Source organism: Candoia aspera, chromosome 3 (assembly GCF_035149785.1).
Source record: "Candoia aspera isolate rCanAsp1 chromosome 3, rCanAsp1.hap2, whole genome shotgun sequence".
Classification (NCBI taxonomy): Eukaryota; Metazoa; Chordata; class Lepidosauria; order Squamata; family Boidae; genus Candoia; species Candoia aspera.
In genome coordinates this window covers 100,584,888-100,601,522 of record NC_086155.1, presented here as the reverse complement: position 1 = coordinate 100,601,522, position 16,635 = coordinate 100,584,888, and the positions used below count along the sequence as shown (strand labels likewise).

At 40.2% G+C, this 16,635-nt stretch overlaps 1 protein-coding gene across 4 annotated transcripts in view; it reads left to right on the top strand.

Annotated features, from left to right (window-relative positions):
• The window catches only part of ODR4 (odr-4 GPCR localization factor homolog), a 28,386-nt gene that overhangs the window by 2,407 nt on the left and 9,344 nt on the right, over positions 1–16,635 (top strand). For 3 of the 4 annotated variants that reach the window (XM_063298414.1, XM_063298416.1, XM_063298415.1), the window contains exons 4-9: positions 276–371; positions 1,203–1,309; positions 6,279–6,315; positions 6,652–6,792; positions 10,842–10,937; positions 15,953–16,018. In XM_063298414.1, coding sequence (XP_063154484.1) covers positions 276–371; positions 1,203–1,309; positions 6,279–6,315; positions 6,652–6,792; positions 10,842–10,937; positions 15,953–16,018 — 543 coding nt within the window. Of the gene's footprint in view, positions 1–275; positions 372–1,202; positions 1,315–6,278; positions 6,316–6,651; positions 6,793–10,841; positions 10,938–15,952; positions 16,019–16,635 lie in introns of all 4 variants that reach the window. The other variant, XM_063298417.1, reaches the window with a different exon arrangement.

The window sequence follows — 16,635 nt, the reverse complement described above, 5'->3', positions numbered from 1 at the left end:
ACCTGACTGAAACAGGTCTAGATAATCTGTTTCCTCCATCGGCCACAGACTCACCACCTTCTCAACAACCTTCCCAAAAATGGGAAGGTTGGAGGCTTGTACATAGCTGTCAAACACCACTGGGTCCAAGGATGGCCTCTTGAGGAGGGGGCACACCACTGCCTTATTCAAGGTAAGAGGTACCACCCACTCCTTCAGAGAGGCCAACAGCATAGCCTGGACCCATAGTAGTAATAATGAAATACATAAAATATGTTTTCATTTGACTTGCTTAGGTATCAAGAATGCTTCCTGGAGGACTGTTAGTTCTTGGTGTTTTTATCATTTCAGTACCAGAGCTGGGAAAAGAAATCCAAAATACCCTGCGGAAGGTAAATAATAACAATAATGTTTTGTTTTATTTTTGTTTTGTTCTTATTTCACTGTTATGAACATTTGTTTTATGTTTTTACACTTACTGTAGATTGCTAACATTTGTTTTCTACTATGTAAGTTGCCAAGATTGAATTGATTGCCATGGGGTACAAATGATTGATAGATAGATAGATAGATAGATAGATAGATAGATAGATAGATAGATAGGAGTTATGAGAAAAATGCTCCTCCAAAAGGAAAACCAAAGCATTTGGAGATAGAAACAACAAAGTACGGTATACTTTATTGGATACTTAACAGTGAGTCAGTGGGCTCCCTGCCAGCAGCTGCAGGAGAGAGCCCTGAGCCAGCCCACTCTTCACATTCTATATGTGCAGTATTGTCAATAGCATTTGAGACAGATAGATAACAGAAAGATAAAAGGAGTAATACAATTACGCAGCACCATTTCCTCTGAAATGCTGTGATAAACTATTAGATTGATCTTACTGTTACTTTTCATGCTTATAATATCCTTCCTGATATTATCAACATGTACCATAAACATTGGTGTTTACATTGCAATCTCCTATTACCTAATTCTAGGCACTCAAGGACAAGCATCTGGGTTATGTTAGCTGTTTCCACTCCAGAGCCACAGCACTAGGTGTTAGGTTATACGTTTATAATGTTGCTACTAAGCAACACAAGAGCTATACTTAACAAAGGCCTGAATAACACAATTCTATATGCTTAATATGCTCTATACCACCACCACCACGATGGATGGATGGATGGATAGATAGAACCTAAGAATCAGTCTTGACTTTGTTCTGTCCTTCTCCAAGCTTCTTTTTTCAGTTGAAAAGTTTGTAGCTAGAAAGAGATTGTGGAACATCTCAGAAGAAGATGTATCAGACAGAGTGGTGCTCCATCTTTGTTCTACTACAAAGAAGTATCCTTTTTGCATCAGTCTTCAGATGTATGTTTATTAAATATAGGACTATCTTTGCTCTTTCTAAATTACAGATGATAATTCAGGCTGTAGCTATCTGCACAGTTATACCAAACACAATTCAAATAACTTCTGAATGAACCTGTCTACAGGTTTAGTCTGTTTTGTAGTTACTGTAGCTCTGCCCTGAATATGGTCTTAATTAGTAAAAAAAATCAAAATTCAACAGCCTATTTTTTAAAAAATATGGTTAATTGGTATGTTGATAGGTTATGTCCAAATCTATGGGAATAGTTTTCTATTCAAGGACTGATTTGGGCTGAAGATACAGCAGAGAATGTTTGTATGGATGGGGAAGTAAAATATGCTGGGGGTCAGAGACCATTATATTAGTAGATACCACTGGATGTAAAAATGTGGAGTGTAATGTAGAGTAAGATGAAGGAAAGGAATGTTTTGATAGTATTCTTAGTGAGTTCCTTTGCTTTTTCCTCACTTACTAATATTGTTCCGTAGAGCTTTACTGGATTAGAGAAGCTGAGTATTTAGACATACCAGAATTCCATTCTGATCCCATCTTTATTCATTATTTATTTAATGCTACAATTTATGTGCTGTTCCATTTCTGGAGCCTCTGAGCAACTTACAGTATGAATATAGTAAGATTTTTAAAAAAACAGCTAATAAAACTGTAATCAATCTGATGTATCACCATTCAGGAATAGTATCTCCAAAGGTCTTTCTCAAGAGCCATATTTTTACCTTCTTTCTCCTGAACCTATTTGAATAATTGTACAGACAGCCACGTATCCTTATTTAGTTAATCTTGCACTAGAGTATTAAATATATGGTGATTCTGCTACTGTTGTCTTCAGCAAAGGATCGTTACCTTGTCGTGGTGCTGGAGCTTGAGCACCTCAATGATGCCATGAGCTAAACCGTGAAGGGCCACCCAAGACGGGAAGGTCATGACAGAGAGGTCAGACTAAATGCGATCCCTGGGGAAGGTAATGGCAACCCACCTCAGTATTCTTGCCGTGAAAACTAAATGGATCAGTACAACCAGAGATATGTCGGTATACCATCGGAAGATGAGACCCCCAGGTCGGAAGATGGTCAAAATGCTACTGGGGAGGAACAGAGGATGAGCTCAACTAGCCCCAGACGTGATGACGCAGCTAGCTCAAAGCCGAAAGGACGGCTAGCGGCCGACGGTGCTGGTGGTGAACGGCGAATCCGATGTTCTAAGGATCAACACACCATCGGAACCTGGAATGTAAGATCTATGAGCCAGGGCAAATTGGATGTGGTTATTGGTGAGATGACAAGATTAAAGATAGACATTCTGGGCGTCAGTGAACTGAAATGGACTGGAATGGGCCACTTCACATCAAAAGACCACCAGATCTACTACTGTGGACAAGAGGACCACAGAAGAAATGGAGTAGCCTTCATAATTAATCATAAAGTGGCTAAAGCAGTGCTTGGATACAATCCAAAAAACGACAGAATGATCTCAATTCGAATTCAGGGCAAGCCATCTAACATCACAGTGATCCAAATATACGCCCCAACCACAAATGCTGAAGAAGCTGAAGTAGAGCAGTTCTATGAGGATCTGCAGCACCTACTGGACAACACGCCTAAAAGAGATGTTATTTTCATCACAGGAGACTGGAATGCTAAGGTGGGCAGTCAAATGACACCTCGAATTACAGGTAAGTATGGCCTGGGAGAACAAAACGAAGCAGGACACAGGCTGATAGAATTTTGCCAAGACAATTCACTCTGCATAACAAACACTCTCTTCCAACAACCTAAGAGACGGCTTTATACATGGACTTCACCAGATGGACAACACCGAAATCAGATTGATTACATCCTTTGCAGCCAAAGGTGGCGGACATCTGTACAGTCAGTAAAAACAAGGCCTGGAGCTGACTGTAGTTCAGATCACAAACTTCTTCTTGCACAATTTAGGATCAGACTAAAGAGATTAGGGAAGACCCACAGATCAGCTAGATATGAGCTCACTAATATTCCTAAGGAATATGCAGTGGAGGTGAAGAATAGATTTAAGGGACTGGACTTAGTAGATAGGGTCCCGGAAGAACTCTGGACAGAGGTTGGCAGCATTGTTCAGGAGGCGGCAACAAAATACATCCCAAAGAAAGAGAAAACCAAGAAGGCAAAATGGCTGTCTGCTGAGACACTAGAAGTAGCCCAAGAAAGAAGGAAAGCAAAAGGCAACAGTGATAGGGGGAGATATGCCCAATTAAATGCAAAATTCCAGAGGTTAGCCAGAAGAGATAAAGAATTATTTTTAAACAAGCAATGCGTGGAAGTGGAAGAAGACAATAGAATAGGAAGGACAAGAGACCTCTTCCAGAAAATTAGAAACATTGGAGGTAAATTCCAGGCCAAAATGGGTATGATCAAAAACAAAGATGGCAAGGACCTAACAGAAGAAGAAGAGATCAAGAAAAGGTGGCAAGAATATACAGAAAACCTGTATAGGAAGGATAACAATATCGGGGATAGCTTTGACAGTGTGGTCGGTGAGCTAGAGCCAGACATCCTGAAGAGTGAGGTTGAGTGGGCCTTAAGAAGCATTGCTAATAACAAGGCAACAGGAGACGACGGCATCCCAGCTGAACTGTTCAAAATCTTGCAAGATGATGCTGTCAAGGTAATGCATGCTATGTGCCAGCAAATTTGGAAAACACAAGAATGGCCATCAGACTGGAAAAAATCAACTTATATCCCCATACCAAAAAAGGGAAACACTAAAGAATGTTCAAACTATCGAACAGTGGCACTCATTTCACATGCCAGTAAGGTAATGCTCAAAATCCTGCAAGGTAGAATTCAGCAGTTCATGGAGCGAGAATTGCCAGATGTACAAGCTGGGTTTAGAAAAGGCAGAGGAACTAGAGACCAAATTGCCAATATCCGCTGGATAATGGAAAAAGCCAGGGAGTTTCAGAAAAACATCTATTTCTGTTTTATTGACTATTCTAAAGCCTTTGACTGTGTGGACCATAACAAATTGTGGCAAGTTCTTAGCGGTATGGGGATACCAAGTCATCTTGTATGCCTCCTGAAGAATCTGTATAACGACCAAGTAGCAACAGTAAGAACAGACCACGGAACAACAGACTGGTTTAAGATTGGGAAAGGAGTACGGCAGGGCTGTATACTCTCACCCTACCTATTCAACTTGTATGCAGAACACATCATGCGACAAGCTGGCCTTGAGGAATCCAAGGCTGGAGTTAAAATCTCTGGAAGAAACATTAACAATCTCAGATATGCAGATGATACCACTTTGATGGCTGAAAGTGAAGAGGAACTGAGGAGCCTTATGATGAAGGTGAAAGAAGAAAGTGCAAAAGCTGGTTTGCAGCTAAACCTCAAAAAAACCAAGATTATGGCAACCAGCTTGATTGATAACTGGCAAATAGAGGGAGAAAATGTAGAAGCAGTGAAAGACTTTGTATTCCTAGGTGCAAAGATTACTGCAGATGCTGACTGCAGTCAGGAAATCAAAAGACGCTTAATCCTGGGGAGAAGAGCAATGACAAATCTCGATAAAATAGTTAAGAGCAGAGACATCACACTGACAACAAAGGCCCGCATAGTTAAAGCAATGGTGTTCCCTGTAGTAACATGTGGCTGCGAGAGCTGGACCATAAGGAAGGCTGAGCGAAGGAAGATCGATGCTTTTGAACTGTGGTGTTGGAGGAAAATTCTGAGAGTGCCTTGGACTGCAAGAAGATCCAACCAGTCCATCCTCCAGGAAATAAAGCCAGACTGCTCACTTGAGGGAATGATATTAAAGGCAAAACTGAAATACTTTGGCCACATAATGAGAAGACAGGACACCCTGGAGAAGATGCTGATGCTAGGGAGAGTGGAAGGCAAAAGGAAGAGGGGCCGACCAAGGGCAAGATGGATGGATGATATTCTAGAGGTGACGGACTCGTCCCTGGGGGAGCCGGGGGTGTTGACGACCGACAGGAAGCTCTGGCGTGGGCTGGTCCATGAAGTCACGAAGAGTCGGAAGCAACTAAACGAATAAACAACAAACTGCTACTGTTGTAACACATTGCCATAACTGAGAACATGGACATACCGTAAAAGAACAGTATCCAAATTCTAAACCAGTGGTGAGGAACCATCGCCTTTCATATATTGCTATTTCCAACTCCTAGCTGTCTTAGCCAGCTTGGCCAATGGTACAGATACTATGATTCAGTTACATCTGTAACGTCATATGTTTTCTGTTACTATTCTAGGGTGTGATTTGCTTTAATACGTAAAGTGTAAGAGATTTACCCTCTATTAATTTTTTCCATTCTCTACCATTCATATCAACTGAGTTGTCTGCTGACAAGACTCATAATTTCAGCATTCTAGTGTAATAGTGAAGAAAGGCCTATTAGAAGCAGGGGAAAGACAGAATGGGAGGAGAAGGATTAACTGGTGACGAAAGACTCCTTGGTTTAATTTCTTGTACTTAACTATTGTACTTAACTAAAAATCACTCCTTGGTTTATTTTCTTGTGCTTAACTATTGTACTTAACTAAAAACCACTCCTTGGTTTATTTTCTTGTACTTAACTATTGTACTTAACTAAAAATCACTCCTTGGTTTATTTTCTTGTGCTTAACTATTGTGCTTAACTAAAAACCACTCCTTGGTTTATTTTCTTGTGCTTAACTATTGTCAATGGTATTAATGGTGTCTACTGAAGTACAGAATGTATTTTATCCTGTAACCCAGCAACAGTGCTGGATATATAGGGCATTCTGTTTGTTGATTATGTTAGCTAAAATGAAGCATAATCTGATCTGAAAAGATTGAATTTTAGTTCAGATCTTTAGAGGGGTATCCTTGTAATAGTCATAAGTGCTTCTTATTAGTATCCCTTAAAGCTGCTTAATTATTGTTCCTTAACTGGAAACGAATACTTTGTCGTACCTACGATGTGCAAGATCCAAAGGTAGGCTCTGTATTGGGAAACAGGGAGAGACCAATTAACTAACTGAATTTGGGTTGGCAATCTCAGCTGAGTTACCTAAAATTATTGCTTTGTTCTTAGATTTCAATGGAACTTAAGGGGCTGCTCTATCTCCCGTTTAAAGTTTGCATGAAACAATGATGTTTAGGTGCAGCAATAACACAGACGTAAACTACAGTTCTTATGCATGTGCTTACTTCAGAATAACTCTTATTGAATTCATAAATAAATGCATAGATTCAGTCATTTAGACTGGATGGTTTATCGTTTATATGTTGAGATACTGTAATAATTGAGCCTCTTTTTTTTCTCCTTTAGAGTACAGCTAAGCCAGCAGACTGGAAATACCAGAATGCTCTTACTGCTTCTTGGCTATCTTTAGAATGCACAGTTAATGTTAATATACATATTCCTCTCCCTGCTACGCTGGCCAGCCACAACCTAGAAAAAAATACAAGGGTAACTAAAAAAATGCTTTGTGTTATATATGACATCATAATCATCTCCTTTGGGGGGAGATGGGTGGTGACAAAATAATTGACAAATACATACATACATACATACATAATGCTTAACTAAATCTGCTTTGTTGTTTTTTTCACTAGAACAGCTTCCATATTTTGTACCTTTTTCCTCTGGCTTCCTTAGCCTTTTGCCTGCGCATCTTTCTTTGGTATCTCAAGAATCCTAAGTTATCAGCTAATTTCTCGCAAGACACCAGCTACTTGTTTTCCCAACAGGACTTTCTTCAAGTTCCATCATTTTTTGTCTTGATTTCAGGAGAGATCATCAGTACTGTATGTGTTCTGAACAGTGCCCATTGCTACTCTTGATATCGGATATCAAAATGAGCAATGGAATGGAAATATAACAGTTAAACATAACTTTCTGGGTTTAAAAATACTGTATTTCCTTTAGCAGTAGTAAACAGTGTGATGGTAAATATCACTGATAGAAATTATGAACGTATTAACAGTGGCCATTCACTAACAAATATTGGGTAATAACATGACATCCTTTCATCGGTAATCTAGCATGTCCTTGTTCGAGATACAGAAGGGGGTGAAGTTGAAATGCTAAGTTAACAGTGGCATAGAGATCATGTCAGATCTTTTACTTAAGCAGTTTCGTAGATGTATCCACATATGCCAGCTGATACCTATTTTTAGAGACTAGTATCAAAAATTATCTTCAGCAAAGGATCGTTACTTTGTTGTGGTGCTGGAGCTTGAGCACCTCAATGATGCCATGAGCTAAACCGTGAAGGGCCACCCAAGATGAGAAGGTCATGACAGAGAGGTCAGACTAAATGCGATCCCTGGGGAAGGTAATGGCAACCCACCCCAGTATTCTTGCCCTGAAAACTAAATGGATCAGTACAACCAGAAATATGTCGGTATACCATTGGAAGATGAGACCCCCAGGTCGGAAGATGGTCAAAATGCTACTGGGGAGGAACAGAGGATGCGTTCAACTAGCCCCAGACGTGATGACGCAGCTAGCTCAAAGCCGAAAGGATGGCTAGTGGCCGACGGTGCTGGTGGTGAACGGCGAATCCAATGTTCTAAGAGTCAACACACCATTGGAACCTGGAATGTAAGATCTATGAGCCAGGGCAAATTGGATGTGGTTATTGGTGAGATGTCAAAATTAAAGATAGACATTTTGGGCGTCAGTGAACTGAAATGGACAGGAATGGGCCACTTCACATCAAATGACCACCAGATCTACTACTGTGGACAAGAGGACCATAGAAGAAATGGAGTAGCCTTCATAATTAATAGTAAAGTGGCTAAAGCAGTGCTTGGATACAATCCAAAAAACAATAGAATGATCTCAATTTGAATTCAGAGCAAGCCACCTAACATCACAGTGATCCAAATATACACTCCAACCACAGATGCTGAAGAAGCTGAAGTAGAGCAGTTCTATGAGGATCTGCAGCACCTACTGGACAACACGCCTAAAAGAGATGTTATTTTCATCATGGGAGACTGGAATGCTAAGGTGGGCAGTCAAATGACACCTGGAATTACAGGTAAGCATGGCCTGGGAGAACAAAATGAAGCAGGACATAGGCTGATAGAATTTTGCCAAGACAACTCACTCTACATAACAAACACTCTCTTCCAACAACCTAAGAGACGGCTTTATACATGGACTTCACCAGATGGACAACACCGAAATCAGATTGACTACACCCTTTGCAGCCAAAGGTGGCGGACATCTATACAGTCGGTAAAAACAAGACCTGGAGCTGACTGTAGTTCAGATCACAAACTTCTTATTGCACAATTTAGGATCAGACTCAAGAGATTAGGGAAGACCCACAGATCAGCTAGATATGAGCTCACTAATATCTCTAAGGAATATGCAGTGAGGTGAAGAATAGATTTAAGGGGCTGGACTTAGTAGATAGGGTCCCGGAAGAACTCTGGACAGAAGTTCGCAACATTGTTCAGGAGGCGGCAACAAAATACATCCCAAAGAAAGAGAAAACCAAGAAGGCAAAGTGGCTGTCTGCTGAGACACTAGAAGTAGCCCAAGAAAGAAGGAAAGCAAAAGGCAACAGTGATAGGGGGAGATATGCCCAATTAAATGCAAAATTCCAGAGGTTAGCCAGAAGAGATAAGGAATTATTTTTAAACAAGCAATGCGTGGAAGTGGAAGAAGACAATAGAATAGGAAGGACAAGAGACCTCTTCCAGAAAATTAGAAACATTGGAGGTAAATTCCAGGCCAAAATGGGTATGATCAAAAACAAAGATGGCAAGGACCTAACAGAAGAAGAAGAGATCAAGAAAAGGTGATATACGGAAGACCTGTATAGGAAGGATAACAATATCGGGGATAGCTTTGACAGTGTGGTCAGAGAGCTAGAGCCAGACATCCTGAAGAGTGAGGTTGAATGGGCCTTAAGAAGCATTGCTAATAACAAGGCAGCAGGAGATGACAGCATCCCAGCTGAACTGTTCAAAATCTTGCAAGATGATGCTGTCAGGTAATGCATGCTATATGCCAGCAAATTTGGAAAGCACAGGAATGGCCATCAGATTGGAAAAAATCAACTTATATCCCCATACCAAAAGGGTATTGCCAGGTGTACAAGCTGGGTTTAGAAAAGGCAGAGGAACTAGGGACCAAATTGCCAATATCCGCTGGATCATGGAAAAAGCCAGGGAGTTTCAGAAAAACATCTATTTCTGTTTTATTGACTATTCTAAAGCCTTTGACTGTGTGGACCATAACAAATTGTGGCAAGTTCTTAGCGGTATAGGGATACCAAGTCATCTTGTATGCCTCCTGAAGAATCTGTATAACGACCAAGTAGCAACAGCAAGAACAGACCACAGAACAACGGACTGGTTTAAGATTGGGAAAGGAGTATGGCAGGGCTGTATACTCTCACCCTACCTATTCAACTTGTATGCATCATGCGACATGCTGGGCTTGAGGAATCCAAGGCTGGAGTTAAAATCGCTGGAGGAAACTTTAACGATCTCATATATGCAGATGATACCACTTTGATGGCTGAAAGTGAAGAGGAACTGAGGAGCCTTATGATGAAGGTGAAAGAAGAAAGTGCAACAGCTGGCTTGCAGCTAAACCTAAAAAAAACCAAGATTATGGCAACCAGCTTGCTTGATAACTGGCAAATAGAGGGAGAAAATGTAGAAGCACTGAAAGACTTTGTATTTCTAGGTGTGAAGATTACTGCGGATGCTGACTGCAGTCAGGAAATCAGAAGATGCTTAATCCTTGGGAGAAGAGCAATGACAAATCTCAATAAAATAGTTAAGAGCAGAGACATCACACTGACAACAAAGGTCCGCATAGTTAAAGCAATGGTGTTCCCTGTAGTAACATATGGCTGCGAGAGCTGGACCATAAGGAAGGCTGAGAGAAGGAAGATCGATGCTTTTGAACTGTGGTGTTGGAGGAAAATTCTGAGAGTGCCTTGGACTGCAAGAAGATCAAACCAGTCTATCCTCCATGAAATCAAGCCAGACTGCTCACTTGAGGGAATGATATTAAAGGCAAAACTGAAGTACTTTGGCCACATAATGAGAAGACAGGACACCCTGGAGAAGATGCTGATGCTGGGGAGAGTGGAAGGCAAAAAGAAGAGGGGCCAACCAAGGGCAAGGTGGATGGATGATATTCTACAGGTGACGGACTCATCCCTGGGGGAGCTGGGGGTGTTGACGACCGACAGGAAGCTCTGGCATGGGCTGGTCCATGAAGTCACGAAGAGTCGGAAGCGACTAAACGAATAAACAACAACAATCCAAAATTAGAAGGAATCAATTTTCCTGCTTCATGGGGGATCACAATGGTCCTAAAATTATTACAATTACATTTAGAAGATAACATCTGAGGAGTGAAAAAGTTTCTGCAGTTTAGGCTTTCAGGCTTATTGGTTAAAAATCTGTTTTACTTACACTGGTCAGAAATGTATTAGGTCTCTCAGTAATATTACCTCCTTTCTTTTTGATTCTGTTTTATAGAATGGATTAGGACGTTGGGCCCAACAGATAGAGGAGGCTGTCTTTTTGATAAATGGTCAGGTTAAAGAGGAAGATGCTGACTTACTGGAAGGGCAGGTAGGTAGCGAACAATGTAGACTTGGTACTATTGTCTTCTGCGGCAGCTTGCATGGTAGGTTTTCATTGCTCTATTGAAAACAGTTGAAACGTTTTTTAGGTCAGTGTTTCTCAACCTTAGCAACTTTAAGGCTGGCTGGGGAATTCTGGGAGTTGAAGTCCACAGGTCTTAAAGTTGCCACGGTTGAGAAACACTGGTTTAGGTGAACCACTAATACAGTGCATCTTTTATATTGGAAGATTGAATCAACTTTTGAAAGAAAGAGGGCCAAAAGAGTATCTAATCCCAAAATTATGCCTCCTTTGATCAAGCAGTAGCATGATAAATGGGTGCACTGACATTGTAGTAATTTAATAATCCGTAATGATCAGATTTGGACAGTGTGTTAAGTTAGTTTCTTTTTTAGAATTGATTATGAATGAGCATTAGCTAGGATTAATAAATCTCACTAGGCCTCATATCTGAATGTCTAAACAAGCTCCAAAATATTGTCTCACAGAGTTAAGGTTACATTTGGGTAAAAATACAGTATTACCCATGTAGAAATTGAGAAAGGGTTTATCTCATTTCAGGAGTAGGGACATTTTGAAAAATTATGTAAGAAGATACTCCATTAAAGAACAGCAGCTTTGGAGCTGCATTGCATTATTAAGTCTCAAGGATACATTAATTGTTCTTTTATCCATTCCAATTTTGCATATATACATTCAGAGATCTATTTTGGTCTAATCTGGATTTTTCTTCTCCTTTTTAACCTCCTTCATAAACTTTTATGTATAGTTGATGCATTTCCTGTTTTGGTCCTTGATGGCCTCCAAGTTTGTTTTAAACTGTCCTACCATCCAGCACAGCAGAAAAAATTCATAAAGTCTGCTGTTACGTTAGCTCTTTCAGGCTTCTCCCTCATCATTTCTTGCTGTAGCCTAGAATGAGCTTTAGCTGTTCTCTCATCCTTTATCTTCATATTTTCCTTAGAATACCAATAATTATGTTTAGTTTTGTTTCTTTTTCTTTTTTTAAAAAAAGCTTCTTTCATGTCTTCTTATTTCTATCTCCTTATTCCTGTCTCTACCGATGGCTTCAATTAAAGATGGTTTAATGACTTGGCACTCCATGGGTTGTACTCCTCACCACATCAGAATGATCTGATCAGCAACAGAAAACTCTGCTACTAGCTTTCAGTCTGTAATCAAAGTACAGAATGCATAGAAAGATGGTGTGAAGTCATTCATGGCCTCAGTAGTTTCTCTCATACACTTCTTTAAAGAATTCTTCTTATAGTAAACTATTTAGTGAGATAATCCCTGCTGATTTGATCCCATGATTCTGATATTGCTTCCTTCTCCAATGCTGGTCCTGCCTAGGCAAAATCCTAGTGTTAATGCCTTGACAAAGATAGTCTTCAACCTTCACTATCCCTGCCTTTAAATGCCTTTTTCTCCACTGTCTGTTTGCATGATTAACCAGAAGGTGGCACCAGATCACTTCAGCAAAACGTTTCTGCTGACCTAAAACTCCATTCCCAGCTGCCAGTGGTGCTGAGGGAGATGTGGGCCAGATATTCCTTCCCATGGTTTCCAGTTGGCTGTATTATTGGATCAGTCAGTCAGTGAACAGATCATACAGGTGGCTGTAAATTTAGTCGATTTCCCCTCTTTTTAACAACAGCAGATTTAGCCTTTAAGCCTGACATGCCAGTGGACACTCACTTGCAATCAAGAGGGCCTTATTCTGAGAAGTGAAGGATTCCTTCATGGAGATACTTTGCTATCATCAATTTATCCAATAGCTTCAGAGAAATAAGATGTTCCCTTACAAGGAAAAAACCCTCAAAATTGCTAATAATTATTTTTGCAGGAAGCTGTGCAGTAGAACTGTGTGAAGTTTTAGAGGAATATTTTCTTTAACAGAGCAATTTCACAAAGCAACAGGATTCTCATGTTTCTAAGACTTCCTTTCATACTACTGATGAGGAGCCTTTTCTGCAGTTGTGGCTGTTGGAATTACTTCCTGGCTGAGTGGCTTTAACAAATGCTGCAGAATTGCCCTCAGTGTCCTCTGAAAGGGCCTCTTGGTGCATATTGCAGGTGATCTGAGCAGCTTTGGTAAAGGATGCAGGCAACCCTAAAACTGCCCAACTTGGAAGGCCTCTGAGAGGAGTCTCTCCCACAGCAATGATCAGATATGACTGTAGGAGGTGGCTGAGAGCAGCCTTCTTTCCCTGTGTGGCTGAATTGCTTTCAGGCTGAGTGGAAACATTAAGCACTGAAGGATTGCTTTGATGTGCACCAGGGAGGCTGTTGGCTAGAGGGGAGGCTCTAGCCAGAAGGCTCTAGCCAATAGCCTCCTTGGTGCACATCAAAGTTTTCCAGGCTGGGCAGTTTTGGTGAAGGCTGCAGGTAATCCCAAAGCCACCCAGCCTGGAAAAATGTCATCCAACCCTAGGGAGAAGGCTAAGCATTGTCATATCCTGTAGCACTGTCAAAGTAAATTGGGTGCTTTTTTGCTTTTGTGAAGTGAAATGGTTAATCTCCTAAATCGCTTCACTGAAGCATATATTTGCCTTCATTGGATCTTAAGCCCTCCTATGCAGGCTCTTAAGGTCCCCTTAGTGAACACACTTTTGGTTGTAGTTCTTTCTGGTACTTTAGTTCTCAAAGATGGATATGCACCTGGAGAAAGATGGTCAGTTGTAACAAAAAGCACAAAGCTGCAAGTCTGTCTTGAGCCTTTTGCTCTTTTCTGTCCCCTTTGCCAGGGCTCCTCTTCTGGTGATCTGTTAGAAGATAATGATTGGATAGGATCAAGGTCCATGAAGGGTTTACTAAGATGTATAAAATGTATTCCTTTATAGGTAATGGGTGCAGTTAGATTTTCAGCAGATACACGCTCATTATAACTGTAGTCAGAAGTTCCTTTTGGGTGGGTCATTGGCAGGCTGATGTCTCATCCAGGGCAAATCTGGCTTCATAACAATGCTTTTAAGGATGTCCTGGTAGAGGGCATTATCTTTTTTATCCTTGGTTTCTATTTTTAAGAAAGGAGTAATTCCCCTGTCACCTGAAAGAGTTCTAAAGGCTATTCTTCTACTGAAGGAAGAAGAATGGGAACAGCTCGTGCATATTAGGGCTGATGGCATCCTGTCTTAACTTTCTCCAATGTGCGTATCTCCATGCTTGACTGCTTTCACAACTTCTACTTCCTTTTCTAGCTCACATAGCAAATAAAAGATGCATTTCAGTCCTCCTTTCCACAGAAATAATTCTCCTGGCAGTGTTTGTGATCACAGGCTCTCCCCTCATGGAATCTCCCAGAATTACAGTCCCAGCCAATCTCAGACTTGAGGGGGGGAGCTCATTGACTCAGACAATTGGTTGATCAGGAATAAACATGGTTCATTACACATAGACAATGTTGCAGTATGGTCTTACAGTTCCCATTGGGAGGGACAAGATCACAGTGTTATTCCACCTGTGGTCAGAAAAGTTAATTCAACTCCTGTTAGTTTACTGTACCAGTAAACTAGCTTACTGTACCAGTAAGCTAATTCTCTTGGTAGAACCGCACTGAATTCAGTAGGAGTGGAATCTGAATCTGTTAATATCCAGTTTCCTAGGAGAATATTTTAATCTCAACAAGTAAATCTGTTTGCTCCCTCTAAAAAAATTCTCAAGTTGCCTCATTTCTTTTTAATAACAGAAACTCTGGGTTGCTAGTCTCTCTTCTTGATCCAGGAACTCTGCTGTGCCATCTTCTATTTATGCTAATTGAGAAGATGCTTTTGAAAATTTATGCTGTTTGATAAGGTGCTTTTGAAAATTGGATCCAACCATGTTCCTGTCTGTATTATCTTTGCCATGCTGCCCATGGTTCTCAGAAAAAAAGGTTAATCTAAAAAACTTAACCTATCAGCCATGCTTCCTTCCAGGATCTTCCCATCTATCGTAGCAAGCTTTCATTCTCCATCGTTATTCTTAACTTGTCAATGAAAAGATGTTATATATAGTCTTAGGCTGTCCTAAATCAGAGTAGAATGTAACTTTTTCTTCTTAGATGCCTCTTTTGCACCAAAACAGGAAAGAAAAAGAAAAAAAACTTGCATAGTACCTGCTGTAATTTATTTGCATCTGGAATGTGTTTAAACTAAAAACTGCATTTCAAAGTTCAAGGGAGTACAGAATTGGGATCGTAACTTTATTTTGATGTGTGCTTTACTGTAAAAGTAGAAATTAAGGTCACATCACTTGAGAATGCAGTCTACAATGTCTATAGAATGACTAGTATTTATACCTTTTTGTTTTTTAAAAAACCTAAGCAACCCCCCCCAAAATAAACCCTATCATCACCAGATTTTTCTTTGAAGTTAAGCAGTACATACTCTGGTGTGGTGATCATGGTTCTACATGCAAGTCTGATAACAAACAAACATACTTTGTGCCTGGCTGGTTCTATATTCTACCTCACTTTGAGTACATTTTTAAAATAAAGTATACTCTGTAGTATTAGAGAGCCAGCTTGGTATAGTAGTTAAGGCACCAGGCTAGAAACTGGCAGACAGTGTGTTCTAGTCCCGCCTTAGGCACAAAACCAGCTGGGTGACCCTGGGCCAGTCACTCACAGCTGTAGGAAGAAGCCAAGGGCAAATGACTTCCAAAAATGCTACCAAGAAAACTGCCTGGACTTGTCCAGGCAGTCACCAGGCTTCAAGACTGATTCAAAGGTGTATACAGTATATTAGTATTAACTGTCTACAGTAGAACTGAGCTGAACTGTAGAATGTTTGTTATCTCCTATGAAATGAAATAAAAGTGTCTGCAGAAGGGTAGAAAACCTCACCAATTCATTAAAGATTTTTGCCGCACAATTAATTGTGTAAAAAATCACAACAGCTAAGACCTAATAAAATACACAAATGTCTAAATATTTTTTCCCCTGTAGATTCTGTTTTAGCATTTGAACCTTGCCAATTTTCTTCTCAGTTCAGCTGTCTTCTATACTTGAATTATCCCTACAGAAAAAATCAAGAGGATATATGCCACCAGCTACTAGGAGTCTTGATGTTAGGGTTTTAACACAGTTGGTAAGTAAACCTATTGACAAAGGGATTAAGAGTAAGGTGAGACATCCTCCATTCAGATCTCACTCGCATATCAATTCATAGACTTATGTAATTTGCTAATTATCAGTCTTGGCTCTCCATCTCAGTAAGCATAAGAATAATGAAGATCTACTGAGCGGTAGAAGCTTATTCTGAGAATTTTCCTTTTTTTTTTTTTTTCCTGTACTGCTTTCACTTTCCATGAGTAACTTGAAAGCATCTGTAGCATGGTTGCTAAAAGGCGAAAACTGGTTGAAATATCTTTCTGGTAACTTCTTTAGGAGGCTGTAGGTAGTCTATTATCTTTCAGTACTGGTACAGATCACTCTAAAAATTTTTTAATAAAGAATATGCATTAAGCATTTTCCAACTTAGAAAAATCATGATGCTGTTCCTTGTTGAAGGCACCTACTTTATGGAACAGTCTCCCTCTGGAAATAAGACTGTCCCCCAGTTAGCCTTCTGGAAGTTATTTAAAACAGAGCTATTCCAAAGAGCCCTTGGGAGGTAATTGGGGTGACAGTATCTTGTTTATTGTTCTTTGTTTCATTGCTCTGATATATATATGTATATATAAAATTTTTATTTCTTTACCATGG